The sequence below is a fragment of the Pelobates fuscus genome, chromosome 10 (assembly GCF_036172605.1).
Source record: "Pelobates fuscus isolate aPelFus1 chromosome 10, aPelFus1.pri, whole genome shotgun sequence".
Taxonomy (NCBI): Eukaryota; Metazoa; Chordata; class Amphibia; order Anura; family Pelobatidae; genus Pelobates; species Pelobates fuscus.
This window is the reverse complement of record NC_086326.1, coordinates 113844336-113866193: the sequence shown is the minus strand read 5'-3', so window position 1 is coordinate 113866193 and position 21858 is coordinate 113844336. Positions and strand designations below refer to the sequence as shown.

The following is a 21858-nucleotide window of genomic DNA, read 5'->3' as shown; positions in this document are numbered from 1 at the left end:
CGGAGTCAGGAACAAGGCCAGAGTCAGGAACCAGGAACAAACAGGAAACACCAGAACAAGGAGACTTCTGGGGAACAGGAAACCACGCAAGGGCAAGGAGGTACTGGGATTCGCTGCTTAAATAGGCTGCACTGATTAGCAACAGGGTTGATTACTATTCTCAGGTGAGTAACCGTGGCAACATACTGAAGGAGCTGATCGTTAATCACAGCTGAAAACTCAGACACTGAAAAAGGAAGGGTTGCTGTTTAAAACAGCAAAGAAACCTTGACACAGATAATGACTCACAGCTTCAAACAGGTTGACGTTAATAGTTACATTGAGGTTAAAAGCTGTCACCACCAACCTTGGCTAACCAACATCCCTAAGGGTCAATATTTAAGAATGCAGAGGAATTGTTTGAACCTCCCTGACTTCTTTTCACAATCATGCACTTTAAAAAAAAAAAAAACAATTTATAGAGAAGGGATATGATGAAAAGGTTTTAGACAAACAAATTGATGAAATTGCCTTTATAAATAGACCACCACTTTTGAAATATAGGAACAAAAATGGCGAGACTTTTGAAGATCAAATACCGCTCATCTTTAATTATTCGAGTGATGTGGGAAAAGTCAAGCACATTATAAAAAAAGAACTGGCATATTTTAAAACAGGAGAATTAAATAAAATAATTCATTGGAGACAAGCCAAAATGTATTTCTAGGGGACTAGGAATTTTAAACAAAATGTTTTCTAGATAAGAAAGTCCCAAATAAGGAACCTGCAGGTTGCGGCCCCCATCTAACAATCCAGCCCGTGACGCTGAAACTGCAATTTGACCAACCGAACTATAGACTTTTAAGCATCTACTAACACACATTTGCATGATACAGTACGTAATCTAGCTCTGTCTTAGCAAACATTGTGGCCATATAACCTGGCAAAGAGCGGTGAGCTTTGTTCGTTTTTAAGTGTGATATTATGTGCAGTGGTACTAACGAGACGCACTAAAGGTTTACCCGAACCAATTGCACAACAATAAGGTTAGGCTACGGTTATTATGTTTATTACTACATGTCTATAACTGAACTGCACCACATCATTTTAGTTTTACACTGTATCCTGCTACCCAGTATGTACAGCTCTAACTTAGTGGCAGCTCAGAGAGTAAATTCTCAGCTAATCGCATACTGTCATGTCTCTGCTCAGACAATGCTGCTGTAGACAAGCTGGATTAGCCTATTAGCCTCTTTTATAACTATAATCTGCAAGAAACTCACACCGTATGATGTTTTACCTGTCTTTTTACACCAGACAAATCAGCCTGACTGTGCTATTTACGATATAATGAGTGCTTATGGTTTTGCCGCTCATGTTACCACTATGCATGCCACCCTGCTGTCTCTTATTCTGTAACACTCTTGGGCTTGAATAATTCTCCTCAGGATGACCCTTAAGATCATCCTGTTAGTAAGCCTGGCGCAAATTCCCAGCGTGATTTTACCCATGTTTTACTAGACCACTTATTAGCCTGTTACTGCCAAGAATCTGCGCTATTAAGCCGTGTATATCATTTATATTGTTCCTCACCTTGACATCTTTACTTTAATTTGTACCCCTTACGTTAAGCTGGATCTGTTATTCCTAAATTGTGAGAATACTCGTTAACCAACACAAAAAAAATAAAAAATTAGGCATTGTTTAGCAGGAAATGTACTTAGCGCTGTATTGACCCTATTCTGTATACCACTATTGCATTTCCCCTCTTTTTGTTCTGTACCCTATTGCACATGCCTTAATAAAAGAAAGATTGACATATAAGAAAGTCCCAAATAAGACTAACTTTTTAACCAAATGGACACAAACACAAAAAGGTTTTTTTTTTTTATTGTGGTTTCTGAAATGCATGTACAAATTCAAATATAACTAATAAAAATGTAGTAGAATTTAGCTACTCTGTAACTGATAAAAAATATAGGATAAAATCATTAATCACATGTCATACTAAAAACTTTATTTATTTGTTAAAATGTACATGTGGATATCAGTACATTGGTAAAACATCTAGATCTGTTAAAATTAGGATGAGCGAACATATCAGAAATATTAAAAAAGGTTTTTTAAATCATAGTGTATCTAAACACTTTTTAGAGAAACTTCAATCAGATCCCAGAACATTGGAATTTTGTGCAATAGAAAAAGTGAGCAATCATTGGAGAGGAGGAGACTTAGCAAAAAGACTCCGTATACAAGAGTCAAAATGGATCTTTGAAATGAGAACTCTGACCCGCTTAGGGTTAAACATAGATTTAGAAATTAACTGTATCCTATAAGTCTCCCATATCATGTTTTACTTCTCCCCTTTTTGCACCTTTGTTATTTATTTACATTTTTTTTATCTAGCTTCTTCTCACCCTTTATTAACTTATTCTCTTATCCAAATACTGGAGATAAAGGTTTATAGAATTGATGATATATTTTAATTGATTTTATTAGCTTATATTAATTCATGTTTTTATGTCATTTATATCCCAATATATGCATAAGCACTTTACTGAAACTGAGGGCATAAGTGCCCTTTTCCACAATGAACTATGGACGCTTGATACCACTCTACCTGGACTCTGCTAAGAAACATTGAATCTCGCGTCATGACCGTGCAACCAGAAGTGACATGGACCCCGAAACCAGCAGTACGCCACCGGAAGTGACGCAACGAAAGAAAATACACACACATCGGACATGTTTGGGAGGGTATAGGGGTATGTACTGAACTGGAGGTGGCGTCATATTGGCGATGGCGAACCTTCTTCGGTCTAGACCATATTAGGAAATGGGAGGGATTTTGTATTTTAATGCAACACAAGTGATATTCTTTTCAATTAAGTATGCCATATATAAAAACGATGTATGTTCAGTTTATGACATTTCTGCACCCGAGGAAGACCTTTGAAAGGTTGAAACACGTTGTGCTTTTATTTGTTTTATATACTTTTACTAAAGTTTAAATAAATACTTACTTTTACACTCCACCTTGGATCCTGGAATCTCTGCTTCAAAATTTCACTGATTTCCTGAGTTCCTGTGGGCGTGACTGCTGTATCTCTACCTGTAATCTCCCAAGTGAGATGAAATGCACCATAATTCCAGAGCCAACTTTTAATAGGCTCTAAAAATTGTGAGTTTGATGACTACTCTTTACCACAATATATGCTTTAATACAGATTACACTATGTGTATCTATTTTCTATCCATTTAATATAGGAATAACAAACTCCTGTACAACAAAATAATTTATTATACGCTTTTAGGTAAATTAATTTACCTTTGTGTGCACTAATCACTTTACTCTGTACTATTATTCCTTTTGAGTGTAATCAGTGACACTACACTTGGTGATTTTTATCAGCACTAACCACTTTTCTCTGTTTTTAACACTACTTTATTTATAGTTTTTTTTTATATAATATGCAACAATGTAAAAACATAATGATCAAATGTGCATTAGGTAACCTCCAGAGTTCATTTACAGCTTTTTAAATATATAAGAAGTTAGTTCATGATTTATAATAAAATAACTATAACACAAATAATCTGAATAATTAAAGATAATAAATAATTAAATATTGCAATAGAATGTAGGTTACAAACACTTTTTAAGGTAAGATCAAAAAATTAATTACCCTTGTAGTACTCAACTGTCCCTTCTTGATAAGATTATTTATCTTCCTCAGAGCTTTAGATCTTTTATTAAAAACTCTTACTGGATCAAATCCAATCTAGAGAGAGAAAAAAGTAAGGAACAATTAGAGTTTTATTATACTCATTAAAAACAAAGAAGCAAAATGTAATGTAAACTATCTGACAGTATCTCTGTTTTTGAAGTCAATCTCTATTTATATTGTTGTGAAATTATTAAGCTAGATAATTTTTATGTGGTGGACATGGTCCTATTTTACTACTTCTTCGCCGTATGAACTATAATCACCCTGACTCTGTATGTTCCCATCTAACCTTGCAGTCATTCTGCCACAAACCAGCCGAATGGTCCCCAGTAGCACTTGGCTGCCAATCGCCTGGAACTATTTTTGGACACTTTGCCCTCCAGTCTCCAGTCACTTTTACCCCTCTTCCCGACCTGCCGGGAGAGCGCTATTTGGAGAGACGGTACTATAGACTGATGTGATCAATCACTCCCCGAGAGCCAGGAGGAGCCCCCTTTTGTGTGCCTGCAGGAGCTCCTGGCAATTGACCAATTGATATTTCTTCTGGAACTGTTTTTGGATCGAACTTTGGTAGCAGCTGGTCAAAAATTTACAGTTTGGCTACACACCATGGATCTGGGTGCTATTTTAAGATCTTGGGCCCTCAGATCAGAGCTGTCGGGTGATATATTACATGTTGGGGTTCTTGCTTGTTTTATTGTGTTTTGGGGTAATTTGCATGTTGCACCTTCTGTGTCCGGGAGATAATCAGTTTAACCGCTATCTGGCTGAACCATCTCCCAGACACAGAGGCGCCTGGGTGGGCTTACCTGTGTGTGAAATGGAGACCCCATGCTGGGTTCAGTGTATAAAAGACCAAACTTGTGGAATAAAATTCAGATATACTCGCAGAACTATGTGTAGTTTAGTTACTGGGGGGAATAGACCTTTCACGAACAGCGCTTGTTCCAGCTTTGAGAGGATTAGGCAGATACATATTTAAACCTATTGGTTGTGTTGCCTTGTCTTGAAGGGACACTATAGACACCCAGACCATTTTAGCTCATTGTAGTGGTCTGGGTGCAGTGCCCGAGGTCCCTTAACCCTCCAGTGGTAATTATTGCAGTTTTTAATAAACTGCAATGATTAACTGCCAAGATAAACTCCACATCTAGTGGTTGTCTACTAGACAGCCACTAGAGTGACTTCCGGGTCGTTAGATGACTTTTGGTCACCAACTGATGCTAGACGTCCTCATGGGCCACCCAAAACCCCATAGGAAAGCACTGTATGTGGTAAGTCCTAATGTGAGAGGGGCATATGCCGTGCATCAGCATTATGTCCCCCCGTCGACTTACGCCGGCACTATAGTTTCCCTTTAAGTTGAATGTTTGTGTTGCTAGAGGCTATTCCTTGTGGTGAATAAGAATTTTTTTTCTTGTATTTGTTTTCAATTCTTTATTTTGATGTGTCATGAGCAGAAAACATGTTTATCATACACTTTAGTGTAAATTACAGCGTGTCACAGTATTAAATTATCGTGTTGCAAAATATTGTGTTACAAAACTTATCAACTTTTATATTTAGAAATTTTATATACACACGCTCTAGGCGGTTTTGGGAGGCAGTCGTAAGTTTTGGTACATTAAGTGAAGCCTGGAGACCGTTACCTAGGGTGAGATTTGGTAGTAGTTGTGTGATCCATAGTGGATACTAATGTTTGATATCAGTTATAGGCGTAGACATTAGCTGTCATCTGCAGAGTAGATTAGCGAATTGCCACTCATGGATCAGGAGAGTGAAAGTTTGGTTGCTATTAGAGAAGTATGAGAGTAGGTTATGTGGAGGCTTTTCATCCAGGAGGAGGTGTACTATATCCGTGGGTTGTGTAGACTACTCTGGAGGGGTAGTAACCCTAACCAAGGGGCTGTCGGTGGGGGGGGGGGGTTGCACACTGTTTGGCTGTGCGCCTTGTGTTGTTGCGCGAGTGGGCCAGCGCCACCAGCAGCAAACTCATTGTGGGCGGTGGGGGTCTGGGTGGTCCTGGTCAGTTACATGGTATAGCATTATATAGCATTAGGAGAACCAAATTGTCCACTTGTGAGCTGGTTACAGTGGGTTTGTAAACTAGGAAAAAACATCAAAAAGGAATTACTGCAGAGTCTGTATGGCCTTTGATCAGGCTGGGATAGAAGACTTGGGATGAATGGCTCGATGGTTGTCGGATCCCATGTCGGGATGGTTGTGGTCATATTCCTGCTGTGATTTTGTGAGTAGTCCCATTATGAGTGAAGAGGAGGAAACGTTAGTTACCCCATCTGTAGGTCACCCCTGCTGTATGTAGGTGGCTTGTGAGGTTGCTGAGTGTTCACTGTAGCGTGACTTTCATTAGGTCTTTGTTGCGGCCTTGCTGTGTCACTTGTCTTGGGGTAGGGAGCAATGGATGATGACATCTCCAGCTGGAGGTGTGGAAGATTTGGCCGACCTGGGTAGGCGGTAGATCCCAGCAAAGTTGAGTTTCTTTGTTACCGCTGGAGGAAGTATTGTTGTCATGAGTTGTCTCACATAGCGACAGTAGCTGGTATGCCTCGTATTTTGATGTAGTTACGCCGGTTCTAGTCTTCTGGTGCTGATATTTGTGTGGATAGGGCTTGTTGGGTGTGCTGTAGCTGGATAACAGACTCTTTCAGTGTGGAGATTTCACCCTGAATCCCCTTACATCTCCCTCTGTGGTTACTACCTTCTCAGTGATTTGTTGCATGCAGGTTTTGAGTGCAGGCAAATCTGCTGCCAGGAGTTTTTGTATTTCCTGCAGCATATTTTGTAGGTGCTGCAAATCCTGTTTAGTTGCTGGGGCTGAGCTTCCTTGCAGTGTTGAGGGCGTTGGCTGCGTGGCCTCTAGTGAGGCTTGCTCTGGAGGAGTAGCTTGGGGGAGAGTTGGATTGTTTGGACCCTGTGCAGACGACATCTTGGCGGGCATTTGCCGCTAGAGCAAAGTGCCGATATCGATGTGTACAGATGTCATACCTGACTGGGGCTTCTGGGATCTGCATCCCATCGCTGAGTTATTGTGTTCAGTGCCTTGCTGTATCATGTCACCTGCGTCTTCTAGGTAATTCCCCTCCCCAGAGGTGGTCCAGGCCGTAGAACACCGGCGTAAGGTAGGCCCCAGCTCTGCGTCATGGCTTAATCTGTTTAGGGGCATATCGGAAGGGCATTGGGTGATGCAGTAAGGATTCCCCCGCTTTGGGTCTAGCGGTTGTGGCTCTGGATGGCTTGTTTTAAGCGAGATTTTAGGGAGATTTAGTCCAATTGCTCAGGAGCAACCAGAGATGGAGTCTGGTCCGTCTCGCTGCTTGGCTCCTCCTCCATTAATAAGAATGTTGTGTGTTATTGTACCCTGAACAGGAGTGTTGTCAGTTATGTTATAAGCCTGGTGAGAGAGCCTGTGGACCTGTATGCTGAAAGCTTAGTCACTTGGTCCTGAGAGCCAAAAGCATCTTTATTAAGACAATATCAGTAGCACTCAGAAAAATTGGTTCCTGTCTGGAAGGAATGATCAGTTTTGTGTATAGAAGACAAAACTTTATCCTAAAGAATTGTGTTGGTCTCTGGTGCCAACAGAGAAGGGATAATCAGTCTATCCTGCTCTCATTACATAAAAGCAAAACCATTATTTGGGTTTTCAAATATACTCACTATTTTTTTAATACTGCTTCTTAGACCTTCAATATTGCCATAAAAAATGCCACTGGAAAATCGAATTATTTTAACTCCTTCTGGTCTGATAAGCTGTAATACAAAGACATAATTATACTGTTAGATTATAAAATATGGGTGAGCTCAAATATATTTTCTCTTTGAGATCATTTTTGATCAGTCATAAAATAATGTAGTAAAAGGAATTTGGCTTTGTTTCTGAACTGATTTTGTATTGTTTAAAGTTTTTGTATAGTGAAAACCAAAGAAAAAAGTTACCGGCGCTCTTTCCCAAATCCCTATGTATATTTAAACAAATGGAGGTTTTTAGTTACCTCCAATGGCCATGAGAGGGTATGCCCACCTGCCACGTCAAGGCAAGGTGAATGGTTAGAGTTAGGACCCACCTAAGAGGTCTGCCTTGACATGGCAGGTAGGCATACCCTCTCATGGCCATTCGAGGTAACTAAAAACCTCCATTTGTTTAAATATACATAGGGATTTGGGAAAGAGCGCAGGTAACTTTTTTTCTTTGTTTTTTTACTGTATATATTTGAGCTGATGTGTACTATGGTCATTGTTGCCGCCCAGGAGTAATGAAAGTTTGAGCGCAGGACTTGTTTTTTTTGTATTTAAAGTTTTTTTATACCTTTGCGCTTTTATTAACTCTTGTACTATTTTATTTACAGTCAATGAAATGTCATTAATAAAACTAGTAACAAAATGAAAAATATCAGAAAATGAGGGGACTAGCTAAAAAAATGTTAAACCCCAACACCCTCATTCCCCTTGTATGTTAGATGTCTTGTTTTCATATGTTTACAGAAAAATTTGTTTAAAAGGAGAGTGTCCCGAAACAGATACCCACAGATACTCAATTTTAGTAGACTTCGTAGCAAAGCCAGTGAAATTGCAGCAAAGTTGGCTGAGAATAGCTAGATTAATCAGTATTGCTTCAGGCCTGAGAAAGAGAGGAACACTCTCGAAAGTCTTTGAAAATGTTATGTTAGTCTAATAAAAAAGGTATTGTTGCATACATGGTATTTTGGCATCTTGTCTACTGGACTAATACGGCTAATCCAATCTACACCATCTATATATATATATATATATATATATATATATATATATATATATATATATATATATATATATATATATATATACACACACACACACACACACACACACACACACATACTACATACAGAGACCTGTGAGTACACTAATCTTGCAGTATTTATTTTGGCAAAAGCTAGCACCCAGGCAAGTACAAGACCGGGAGAGTGAATGCTAGACCCTCGTGGATATATATATAATTCTGTTTTAAGGCCATAGGCCTGTATATGTGGGAGGAGTTTAAATCCATCTTGTGCTATAAAAACCCCAATTACCCTGTTATCTGGGCTGTTCTCGTTCAGGTGATACGTTACCTGGGACTTCCAGTTTGGCTCTTCGCGCCAACATTTTTTCCTGTACAGCTGACTAAATGCATCGGAGCCTCATAGTTTTCCGGGATCCTGTCTTGTGGTCTTTACAGCTAACACGTGGCGCTCTCCCAAACGCCCGCTGCTGGGGTCCTCCCTATTTCGCATTCACACGTACGATGTTCGGCTCATCATAGGAGCTTTCGTGCCTTTACCGGCTGTAGTGAAAGTAACCTCGCCATTGGTTCTTGGAGAGGTCTGTTTGTCAGCCTCCTACCCTGTGAAGATGGCCCCTGTAATAGACTTTGTTTATAAACCCTGTTTGTGCCCTTGTGGACTCATACCAGACACAGTTCAAACTTTCGAAATGGCACTTCGAACTCCCGAAGCTATTCGAAGTGCCATTAGACCACGTGGTGGCGGCCATCTTGTTTGCATGTACCAAAATCGCGAATAGACTTCAGAAGGACTTAGTCGCGAATGCCTTGAAACTATTTTCAACATGAAAACCTTGCGGTTCCCGGTCAGTCCTCCAGTGGCACTTAGCCGCAATTTTATGGAGCTATTTTCGGCTACGGGACCATGCCTGCGGTCGGTAAAAATATGAATTCCATAAAATTTCTGAACCCCTGAACTGATATGGGTGATTTTTAGATATGTTGGTGACCCAGATCAGGGCTACCAGGGGATGTAACATCCGTGGAGATATGTGTTTTGGGGTACTTTTGGGACTTTTAAAAAAAATGTGTTTGGAGATAATTGAGTTTAGTATAGTGCTTGACTCAATTATCTCCTAAGTAAAGGGGAAGGCATATTGTATTGTATGTGGGAGTGTCATGCATTTAATCACTGTTCTTATTGGTTTGTCAGTTTGTGTCCCTGTCCCCAACAAGGTCCATATGGGTGTCACCCTTGCATGGGGATTGTCAAAAAGGCCAGTGTGGCACCATTATAATTGAGTACCTGCTTACCCTCAACATAGAGTCTCATCTCATGTGTGGGGGAAGCGGCTGTATCTACCCAGTGGATTGATATATCACTATACTCCCCAGGGATTATAATCACACTTTTAAGAGCTGGTCCTGCTATGCTCACTGGAGTAGGAGAGGTTCACCCACTGGAAGCCTTGGGTCCAGGGTGGGTGGAGGACGGCGAGTTCCCAGCCAAGCTGTAATGTTGCATGTGGGGAATACAGTGCTGATGGTGTCGGGTGGAATGCTTGGAGTCCTTGGTGAGCACTAGGAGCATCAGTTGGCGGAGGCACCCGGTCGGTGTGCCAGGCGTTCCGTCACACCAGCATTTCGCTGACACCATACATGTCAGGATCCCGCGGGCAGCTGCGAGGGGAGGCTGCAGTCCGCTCGTGGCACTCACCCTCCAGCCGTCCGCGGTCCCCTTCTCCTCCCAGCCTCGGATGCCGCCAGCGTCTTCCGCTACGTCCCCCAGCGGCAGCATGCATGACGCTGCACGCTGGGAGATCGCCCAATTTATTAAACACCTGACCTGGCGTTAAAGGCACAGTGCCTTAATCACAGTGGGAGGTCTAGATATCTCCCACGTGTGATTGTTAATTCTGATTGGAAATTATCCAATCAGAATTAACCTTATGATTTAAATACTTACCTTTCCTGTTCCTCCCTGCCCTGTTGTGGTCTTTGCTTGCTAGTACTGCTTCTGAACTTGTGTTTCTGGTTATGTACTCTCTGGCTTGTTTATCTAACTTTTTGACTTTCTCCTACCCTTTGACCTCGGCTTGTTTCTCGTTATTCTGTCTTCTGGTTCCCCTTACTCGGCTTGTCTCCTGGCTATTCTTTGTGTGCTTAGCCCGGCCACTCTAAGGTCCGGTACTGCACCTTTTCTGTGTGCGTGTTTGGTTCCCGGAATCGTGACATTACAACAGGGCCAAAATGGAACCTGCTGACATTCCACAGTTATTGGTCAATCAGGAAGCCAGAATGGATGGTTTGGACCACCGTATGGACCAATTTGCTCAGGCTTTACAAATCATACTGGCTCGTACCACTCACTTGCAGCCTGGTGTCCAAGTAGCAGTTGCTCCGACGCCAGAACTTGTTCCTGAGCCAGTACCCGCTCCTGCTCATTTAGTGCATATGACACCACCACAGCGTTATAGTGGTGATCCGTCATTATGTCGTGGTTTCCTCAACCAAATTGATATCCATTTAGTAATGAATCCTCGTTCCTATCCCACTGATAGAGCCAAGATTGCTTTCCTTATTAACCATCTATCCGGGAAAGCTTTAGCATGGGCCAATCCCATATGGGAAAATACGTCCCCTACATCCTTTGCGGAGTTTTTGACAGCCTTTAAACGTACTTTCGATCTACCCGGTAGGGTTGCTTCTGCTGGCAAAGCTCTGCTTAGGGTTCGACAAGGGAACAGATCGGTAGCAGATTACACTATTGAATTCCGCACTTTAACGGCTGCAGTGGTTTGGAATAATGACGCTCTCGTAACGGCCTTTCAGGAGGGTTTGGCCGCTTACATCCTGGACGAGATAACGTCCAGGGAATTGCCTGTCCTTCTGGATGATCTTATTGATTATATCATCCGTATTGATAATCGTATTAGAGAGAGACGTAGTCTCTGATGTTACCTGCTTTACCCAATACTACGCTACTAGCAGTACCCCCTTCTAGCCAACCTCCCCCTGAACCCATGCAATTGGGTGCTACTGGGTTAACTGAGGTTGAAGAATCATATCGAAGAAGGGAAGGGTTATGTCTTTACTGTGGGAAGAGGGGACATCTTCTACGAACCTGCCCTGAATTGCAGGGAAAACTTCAGCACTTAAGGCCTATAGAGGGGTCGGCCTCGGGTGTTATGCCGTTTTCCCCTCACGTCCCCATTGCTAGACCGTTTATTACAGTTACCCTTTTTTGTTAGAAATACTACTGTGATTACTAAAGCCTTGATAGATTCAGGGGCTGCGGACAATCTTATGGATGAGAGTTTTGCTAAAACCGCATCTTTGACTCTGATCCAAAAGGTCACTCCCTTGGCCGTGGAGGACATAGATGGTAGACCACTGGAGAACCCTCTGGTGACCCATGAGACCCAAGAACTGGTTATGTCTGTGGGTGCCTTGCACAAGGAAATATTGTCCTTTCAAATAATCGACTCTCCTACAGCCTCTATCGTTTTGGGCTTCTCTCCTGGGGGTAGTTTTGTCAAAGAGATTGTATGACTCGTGTTTGTCTTGTTAGCTTGCTTAATGTGCTCACAGCCAAACCACTTTCTGTTTCTGTCCCTCCTGTGTATGCAGACCTAGCAAAGGTTTTTGAAAAAAAGTGAGGCAGATAAACTCAATTAGCTTGTTAGATTCATTGTTATTGCTCACTGTTCATTATTTACTTGGGAGTAAACTCTAGTTGGTCATTTACATGTCCCCACAGCATTCTTTTCTTACACCATTATTCACTGAGTTATATTATTATCCACTTTTTAATCACACTGGGCATATGTTATTTATTTATTTTTTTTCACTTATACGTGCTTGACTGATCTGGTAGTTTACAATTAGAAAATCCATGTATGGTATGGACGTCATCTTGCGTCTCCCAGCCTCACTCTGCGCGCGGCGCGCGAGGGAGCTGAGCAGAGTGCTCAGAGGAAGTGCTCCCTCGCCAGCCGCCCGCCCGCCAGCGCACAGCAGCCTGCACGCCCGGCCGGCATGTCAGTTAGCCGCAAGGTTAACAAGGCACTTGCCCTGTGCATTTGGGGCGGCGTTTTTTGCCGCCCCATGGAAAATGCCATCCAAGGCAAATGCCTTGTTTGCCTCGCGGCTAAAACGTCCCTGGGTATACTACTGTAACTCGTATGAGCTAGATACCTGAGTGTTGCATACTGAATATGTGTGGGTGTTTTATAATAGCAGAGACGTCATTTCCAAGCTGAGGAGACCACGGGTTCCCCGTCTCACTGCACTGTGCGGATGGTGTAAGTCAGGCCTAGCCGCCCTAAGACGGGTGTGGTGGTAGGTGCGTCAAGTGTGGTTATGTGCATCAGATCTGGTGTGTGGCAGTGCCAGGTATGTGTCTTGTGTTTGTGTTCGCTCTATGCAGTACCTTATCGGCTAATTGTGAGATCATGAGTTAGCTAAGTGCCAGTACACCCGCTTTCAGCCGGGCGGTTATCCAATAACATGTGTGCATATATACAACTCAAGAATTTGGTGCCTATTGAATAAACAATAGTGGTTGCAGGACTCTGTGGAAATGGTAATACCATTTCCACAGAGTCCTGCAACCACTATTGTTTATGCAATATTCACCAAATTCTTATATTTCTAACAGCAGGTGGCAGCTATTTCTGCAGTGACATAGTGGTTATGGTACCCATATCAGGTCTCATTGTTTAACTTTAGTAGCTACTCATCAGTGTTCACAGGTGTTTATCTATCAAGTTGCTTTTAATTCAATATATACAACTCAAGTCACTGATCGCACGACAGTGGGTAAAATTGTAGATGCAAGCTGGCATGCTAAAATCAGGGCGACAGTTAACCTTGTGAGTGGCTTCGCTAGCTGAGTGCTTATGGTGCAAAGTCCCGGATCAGCCAATGCCATGGCTTGGTAACAGGCTTGAGGGGTGGCATGAGAGCAAGAGACAGAGTCCAATCCAGACCTCATAATGGCCCCGGACCGTAGCGAAGGCCTGCATCTCTGGGTCATGAATCTGGTTGCTCCTGTGGGAGGACAGGTTCTTGCCTTGTAGGGGACAGCGTTGGATCCTCTGCGTCAGTGGCAGATGCTCCGGGTAACGCCCGATCCGCAGCTGCAGCAGGACTGGTGTTTGGGCGCAACTGTAAGCAGTGGTTGTCATCTGTGGGGACCGGGATAATCCCCACCGGTCCGGGGGGGAGGGCAGCAAAACACCGGTCGGAGAACAGAGAGTGGCCGTCTCACCCCAGCTCATGCTCAGGTAGGCCTCAGGCCTCGACCAGGTTGCTTCGGCACTGTATGTGGTAAAGTAAGATATCCTAGAGTTCACCGTCGGCTTATGAGTAGCAGGATCACCAATTTGGGTCAGTATTAGCTTGTATTACAAAGCTCTCCTGTTTTCTGGCTCAGATGCGGGAGCCCAGACGAAGCACGTCTGATCCGATCAGCGGTCAGGCTCCGCCCCCTCAGGTATATTTTATTCCCTTAACATAACTTTATTGTTATCCCCCTTATTATTATTATTATACTGATATGGACACATATTACTTTTCCTCATAGGTCTCTGTCAGAATTTTCCCGCTTCTTAGGAGAAGCATTCTTCTGACCCCTTTTAGTATGTGGATTGTCTTGTCGTCCTTTTAGGTTCTATTCTTTTCCCTTATCCCTCAGTAATTATGTGAATTCTTCATATAGGTATATACTTTCTGTATTTACCTTTTCCTGTTGTAAGGCTACATTTTTAACTTTTCAAGGTACGTGCCTTCTCCTTACACGTTACACTCCATAGGAGTAAAGCCAATGCCTGGGGAAAGAGAACTGGCTTATAGGTTTCAGGGGCTGGCCTTCAATTTTAGTGCATGTCATAATCTCACACTGGGGAGGCCAGACTCCTAGCCTGCACGACCCCACGTCATATTTACTGCCACGCAGACCCTTATTTAGGGTTCCAGTCAGAGTACACCTGGCACGGCCATACATTTTGATTCTTTTAGCATCATCAAGAGGTCAACACCCTGCCACAACATCTGTGTGGCCATGTTCCCCTTGAGCCAAATCATATCTCTCTGCCACTTGGCAATTAGCAGGGCAGATAAATGTTTTGCCTAATGGCACTAAATCAGCCAACCAGTTCTGTATGTTGATATTCAGTTGTGTGGGTCATTGATTATTTATTTTGTGTCACTTTCTAGCATGTCTCAAGCTTTTGAACATAAAGACAGCTTGTCTCTTCCTGAAACCCCAGCTAGGCCCTGCACTCCCACACGTACCAGTTCTCCTGCTGAGCCACTTACGCCAGCTACTCCCGGGTCTCTGAGGTCATGGACTATACCTTAACTGAGCTGCTGAGCTGCGCAGAAGGTGCATCCCCTTCCCATCCACTGCAAGGAAGGCAAACTCTTTAGGCTCCTATCCGCTCAGTCCAAGGACCCTAGACCCAGTACAAGTTCACAGGGCGGAAGCTTTGCAGCATGGGGGAAGGACAGGCAGGATGTCTAAATTGATTGCCTCTATTCAAGCTATCATGATCGTTTGACAGTACTGGAAATGGCTCACCCTTATAGAATTCATACTCACATACAACTATTTTAGTTTTAATAACAATAACTACCTACAAATGACAGGGACAGCGATCGGCACAAAAATGTCACCCCAATACGCTAATCTTTTCATGGCTGACCTAGAAAACAGATATTTATTTACTAGGGATCGACCGATATTGATTTTTTTTAGAGTAGATACCGATAATCTGTGAACTTTCAGGCTGATAGCCGATAACTTACCGATATTCTGTAAATTTACCATTTAAAAAAACCAAAACTATTTCTAAACAAGTCTACTGTTAACTGAACATGTTTATTTTTTTGCAAATCTTTTTTTTTTTTTTTTTTTATTAAGGTAAATGCACAAAATATACATGCCAGTCAGAATTCATGTTTTCAAGAATATATGTGTGTGTAGTGGATGCAGTGTGTGTGTGTTTGTGTAGTGTGTATGTATATAATTAATGCAGTGTGTGTCTGTGTAGTGAGTGTATAGTGAATGCAGTGAGTGTGTATATAATGAATGCAGAGTGTTTGTGTAGAGTGTGTGTATAAAGCAGAGAGTGTGTGTTTGTGTAGAGTGTGTATATAATGCAGAGTGTGTGTATATAATGCAGAGTGTGTGTGTTTCTGTAGTGTGTATATATTAAGCAGTGTGTGTGTGTGTGTAGTGTGTGTATATAAAGTAGTGTGCATGTTTGTGTAGGTATGTAGTGAGTGTAAAATGGGGGGGCATTTTTATCTTTTAACCTTTACACTTCCATAAATCATTCAATTCATTCCACCCATCAATAAACCTTAAAATTAACTTTTAAAATCATAGTGGGAGTTTATTGGACTGCACAATAACTGTCACCAATGGCATTCAATGTATATAGAAAACCCACCGACAGGTACAGCTACTTCCACAATTCCAGCTTCCATCCCAGACACACCAAACAATGTATTATCTCCAGCCACACTATCAAATATTACCGCATTTGCTCTGACACAAAAGACATCAGCACCTGAGTACACTGTCAGAGTCATTTAGGCAAAAGGGCTACAAGGAAAGGACAAAAAAAAAAAAAATCTGCCCTAAAAACATCACGGGAAAGGCTCCTACAATACAAAGAAAAGGAAAACAAAACAAGCATCCCTCTAGTAGTTACATACAACCAACTCTAGAAGAAGTATGTAAAATTATTAAAGAGCTACAACCATTTTGGTAGTTAACGCTAATCCTACACCAACCACCATATTGCTTTATCAACCTTACCCGTAACCCTATGCTTACACTAATTCTTACCATACACCTGACCTTTCCTTACCCCTAACCTACTCAAATTCTAACCCATAAATAGCATTAACCCTAACCAACATTAACAGTTACTACTTAACACTAGCCCTACACAAGCATTAATCCTACAATTAACCTTAACACTACCATAATCCTAACCCTACTCCTACCCCTTACCATACATAAAACCCTAATAAAACACTCTGATCTTAGTTAAAACAGTAAAGAGTTTTCTGTGACTGCTTTTCAGCATTATATAGAAATCATTCTAATACTGAAACTCAGGCATGTCAATTACACTGTGATTGACACTAGGCCGTTGGCAAAGTCCAGCAATGATCACAATCAGCATTGGGGCCATGCTTGAAGACCCTGTCAGGGTCTGTTCAGACCTTGGGGTCTTCCTTGATCGCCTTCCAGTCCAGAATCACTGATCGCTTAGCTGCGGTGTTCTCAATGAATTTAAATGGCTTCTTTTTTTAATTCCGGCTTTTTTCATTGCTTTTTATTTTCAAGTACTTAAGGAATTCTTTGAACTTTTTTTTAGAGTACTTTTTATGCAGCCAGTGGCTCAATGTTTATACCCATGAACCCACTACTGAAAATGTCGGAAAAAGGTATTTTGACTTGTTTTGATAATACACTTGTGTATTTTAATGTATCTTATTTCAATGTATAAATTATGTATGTATTGTATTCCAGCTTATATAACATGCAAACAAGGCATGTGCTTCTTAGCCATTTTGAGGCTGAACACCAATCTATCTAAATAACTTGTTCTCCTTCTCTTGTTTTCCTCCAGTTATAGGGCCTTAATAACCCTTTTTGGTTTCCAGTGAAACAGAGCAGATATCAAAATGGTCTATCATTAAATACTTACATTTCTGTATAATTTTTCATCCTTGTAGAGATCTGTGTCAGGGACGCTTGCAAGAGAACTGCTTGAGGGGCTATGGAAAACAAAAAAAAGCATACAGAGTTTATTATAGAAAATGTATCCATACTTACCGTAATTTTCTTTTCCTGGCTATTATTCATGGCAGCATTTACCTATGTGTTAGCTCCTTCCTCAAGCCAATAGGACATGAAAACCTTAAATTAAACAATCAAGAGGACAGGTATATCAGGCTCTCAGTCAGCCCAGTTTCTCAGTCCAGTAACAAGCATGTCCTCCACAGTGGGAGGGATCGTTAAATGCTGCCATGAATAATAGCCAGGAAAAGAAAATTACGGTAAGTATGGATATCTATATTCCCGGCTAATCATGGCAGCATTTACCTCTGGGAATACCCAAGCAGTAAAAACTACAGGGAGGGAAGTAATGCCAAAATCTTTATTAGACCTGTACGGAATTTAGAACTGATAAACTAAATTGTGAGTCAGCCGATGAGGCTACATCCAATCTAAAATGGGGAATTAAGGTTCTGAGTGATTTATCAACCAGCCGAATCGAGAGAGAGTTTCTAGAACCAGAGACCGATGTTGATTCAACAGGTTGTATTCTGGAGCAGTTATCAAAATGTCGTCCAAGTAATGGAAGATTGTGACTCCTTGTTTTCTTAGCAATGCAATAATTGTTACCAGTACCTTCAAGAAAGTTTTTGGAGCAGTGCTTATGCCAAATGGCATGGCCCGAAACTGGAAGTGATGGTTGTAAATACAAAACCTGAGAATTCTCTGATGAGGGCTGGCAATCGGGATATGGTAATATGCATCCCTTAGATCTACCGAAATCATGCAGTCTCCCTGATGAATCACCGGTATGATCGATCTCAAAGACTCCATGCAAAATTTCCTGATTCTGAGGAAGAGATTGAGCTGGTGTAAATCCAGAATCGGTCTCCATTTCCCTCCTGTTTTTTTTTACAAGGAAGAGAGGAGAATATAGCCCTTGAAATCTTTCCTTTTTTGGTACCGGTAGTACAACTTCCTGTTGAAGGAGGGATGAGATGTAATGCAACAGTGCCTCTTGTTTTTGAGGGTTGGAAGGTACTTGTGTCCTTATAAACCGTGGAGGTGGAATAGCGTCTTCGAACTCCAGGGTGTAGCCGGAAGACTCTATGGCTCTTACCCACACATACTGAATCGCATACCAGGCCTTCCTGAAGTGTAAAAGTCTGGCACCTACTAGGGAAGCCTTGGGACTGTAGTCTTCAGAACTGTTTGTTGGTACGAAAGGAAGACGAAGGATTCTTGCCTCTGGTAGTTTTAGTTGACTGACCGCTTCCCCAGTTATTGTGTCTAGCATATTCTCTACCTGGTCTGTAAACCTTACTTTCCCTACAGGAATTAGATTCTCTGTAGGGCCTGCAGTCTGGAAGAGGCTTCCCTGGTCTCTTATCCTGAGGCAGAAGGACCTGTTTTGCATCTGCTGCCCTCCTAATGGCCTCTTCCAAATGTTTACCAAAGAGAACATCCCCTAGAAAGGGTAAGGCACATAAATTGTGTTTTGACGTGATGTCAGCTTCCCAAGATCTCAACCATAGGGCTCTTCTTGCGGATACAGAATATCCCATTGATTTAGAAAGGACCCTAATAAGGTCTGTAGAGGCCTCCGAAAGCCATTCACTGTCCAATTTCACCTCCTTTAGGGATTCCGAGATGTGGTGTCTTCTAACACCTTTATCTAGGTCTTCTTCAATATCCATACCTTCATAGCCCTTGACATGGCTGAAATGGCTACTGCTGGATGACAGCCTAAGCCTGCTGTGACAAACAACTTTGAAAGGTTGGCGTCAATTCTCTTGTCCATGGTATGTCTAAGACAAGCATTGCTATCAATGGGAAGAGTGGAGTGGTTAGCCACCTTGATAACCGGTGCATCTACCTTAGGATTGGAAATCTAAGTTTTTAATATCATTTATTGGGTATAGCTTTGGGAGGCATGATTGCAAAGAGAATCTTTTCTCTGGAGTGGCCCATTCAGTCTTCATAAGTTCCTTAATAGATCTATGTACAGGAAACAAGACTCTTTTGCGGCTCAGATCTCCAAAATATCTGTCTGATGCAGATGATTCCTGTACCTCCTCAGGAATCTCCAATGTTCTCCTGACCAAGGGGATTAGATGCTCCACTGCTCTTTAGTCCAAGGGGCATTGACTGTTGGAGGCTTCCTCTTCACTGGAGGAAATCTGTTCCAACTCCCAGACGTCTCTAGTGTCTTGACTCCCTTCTTCTGATGATTCTGACCCCATCTGGGCCTTTTGCCTCTAGTAGATTTGGCCATTCCTTCTGCCACTGCCTGCTTTATCCAAGTGGCAATATCTTGTGCAGAGGTGTAGGCCTGGGGTGCCTGATGTTGTTCAGATTCACCCGCAAGTAGGGCTAAGCACTTTCTGCAAAGCCTGCAATTCTCCAAGGGCCTTGTACCACATCCTGGGCAGGCCGCTGGCTTCTCTCTTCTCCGTGATGGAGATCTAGGGCTTGACCGGTCTTGAGGGCTGTGGAAACAGTAGTCAAAAAATACTGTACCCCCTGTGCACTCTTTAATAATATTTCCATTAAATAAAATAAGAAAAAGGATTGCTCACCTACGACCTATTGCAGATGACTTGGCAGAGATAGGAGAATGGTCCATATTGATCTATGGGCTAAGTATGAAATGTTAAATCAAAAACGTATGTAGCATAAATTATTTTAAATGGGAAACCCAATTCCCTCTCTTACCTGCAGCAGGCTAAAAATCTGGAATTGAGAGAAAAAAAACACATCTAAATCTGATCTTGCAGTGCAGAGAAAAGCTGCAAACCTTAAAAGCCAGAGTTTTAATTTTCGCGCCTTGTGCCTTTAACCCCTTAAGGACACATGACATGTGTGACATGTCATGATTCCCTTTTATTCCAGAAGTTTGGTCCTTAAGGGGTTAATTGTGTGCATGCGTGCACAGCCGAAAAAAAGACCCGACCGCCATCTTTAGAACTGGCGAACTAGGGTCAATCGCGGCCGTGCTATCTGAGCATGTGCATGCCTGATACATGCGAACTGCTTGCAGATTGAGTATGTATAACACTGCCGGAAACCGGAGAAACAAACTTACCAAACCTCAGAATTCTGCCGAAGACCCGGCCAAGCCTGGAAGCATAGATGCAGCTTAAGCAGGATCCAAGATGTCAGTCTCCGGGGGTTCCCATCTACACAAAGATGGGCTGCATATTAACCGGGAGATTCCTGGGCAGGGAGGCTGACCTGCCCAGGGTGAAGACTACAAATATAGTCAGGTGAGCAAAAAAAACAGATTTAACAGCTTAAAGCAGTCTTTCCCTGACTAAGAGGACAGAAAATAAAGACTGAGGGACTGGGCTGACTGAAAACCTGATATACCTGTCCTCTTGATTGTTTAATTGAAGTTTTTCCTGTCCTATTGGCTTGAGGGAGGAGCTGACCCATAGGTAAATGCTGCCATGATTAGCCAGGAAATATTACTTTCTATCGAAAGTAGTTAGCATTCTTAGATTATGCAGTCTGACATATAATACAAGAATTAAGATAATTTTAGAACTGACAGATTTTAGTTTTTAACACTGGTAAAATGCACCAAGTATTAAAGAAGTAGAATTTGGTAAAACTGTATGAAGGTCAGGGGACTGGCAACTTGTGGTATTGGGGGCCAGTACAAAAGATTAGCCTATTTGTCCTAAAAAAACAACATTTCAGATCTTAGTGTGGATGGTTCTGTTCAAGTGAAGTTTGCAATGTATGAGATTTAGAGAGAGAGGCTGCTTTAGTTGTGAGGTGTGACGGGATAAATTCTTGCAGTTTTAATTGATATCACCTGTACAAGATGACAGAGCATTCACAGAGGTACATCAAAGAAGTTCAGGCTCACCCTGCAGTTTCCTCAGAGCAGGCCATCTTCACTTATGAGCAGTGTACGGCAATGCTTCAGCCCTCAATTGAGCGTTTATTAGGCTCAATTACTGTGCCCTTTTCCCCTTTGGGGAAATTGCTGGATATATCTAGGCTTCTTTAATGAACCAGTGTGGCTTTGGGGTCTGCCCTTCCTGGAGCACCCCAGTGGGTGTAAATGTTTATATTTGTTTAAATATATGCAGAATCTATTAATGGAGCATTCAGAGAGATCTGTGCATGACTGTTTCCCACATTCCCACAGAAACCAGTGACAACTGGTGTGTGGTGAATGTTATGAGACCTATCTCACTCCAGGGTCACTTGCAGATAACTCCAGGGACCTACTCAATACTTATGATCTGGCAACCTGAATGCAAATGCATGGAAAAAGGAACGCTCACTAAGTGTCTCTCTCCACACTCAGCCTCACCACTATAATCCAGTACCAGCACTTTATTTAGTCAACCTCAATACAAAAAGGTCCCACCCTACCTCAGCAGAATGCTCTCCTCAATGTTCCCACCTGCTATAGTCTCCAATCCAGTACCAGCAGTTTATTTAGTCTACCTCGATACAAAAAGAAAGCGTCTCGATTCTCCTTTTCCTACAGAGCACCGCAATTATGGAACGACCTCCCATACGCTTTTAAATCTTCTCCAGATCCCTTTCTACATATCTCAAAACAGAATGCA

General features: G+C 42.2%; 1 protein-coding gene across 1 annotated transcript in view; it reads right to left on the bottom strand.

Moving 5' to 3' along the window:
- Nucleotides 1-21858, bottom strand: part of LOC134575595 (pendrin-like) — a 260212-nt gene that overhangs the window by 28690 nt on the left and 209664 nt on the right. The window contains exons 14-16 of the mRNA XM_063434915.1: nucleotides 17199-17268; nucleotides 7386-7478; nucleotides 3666-3761 (exon numbers count right to left, since the gene is read on the bottom strand). Of these exons, the coding sequence (XP_063290985.1) occupies nucleotides 3666-3761; nucleotides 7386-7478; nucleotides 17199-17268 (259 nt within the window). The remainder of the gene's footprint in view (nucleotides 1-3665; nucleotides 3762-7385; nucleotides 7479-17198; nucleotides 17269-21858) is intronic.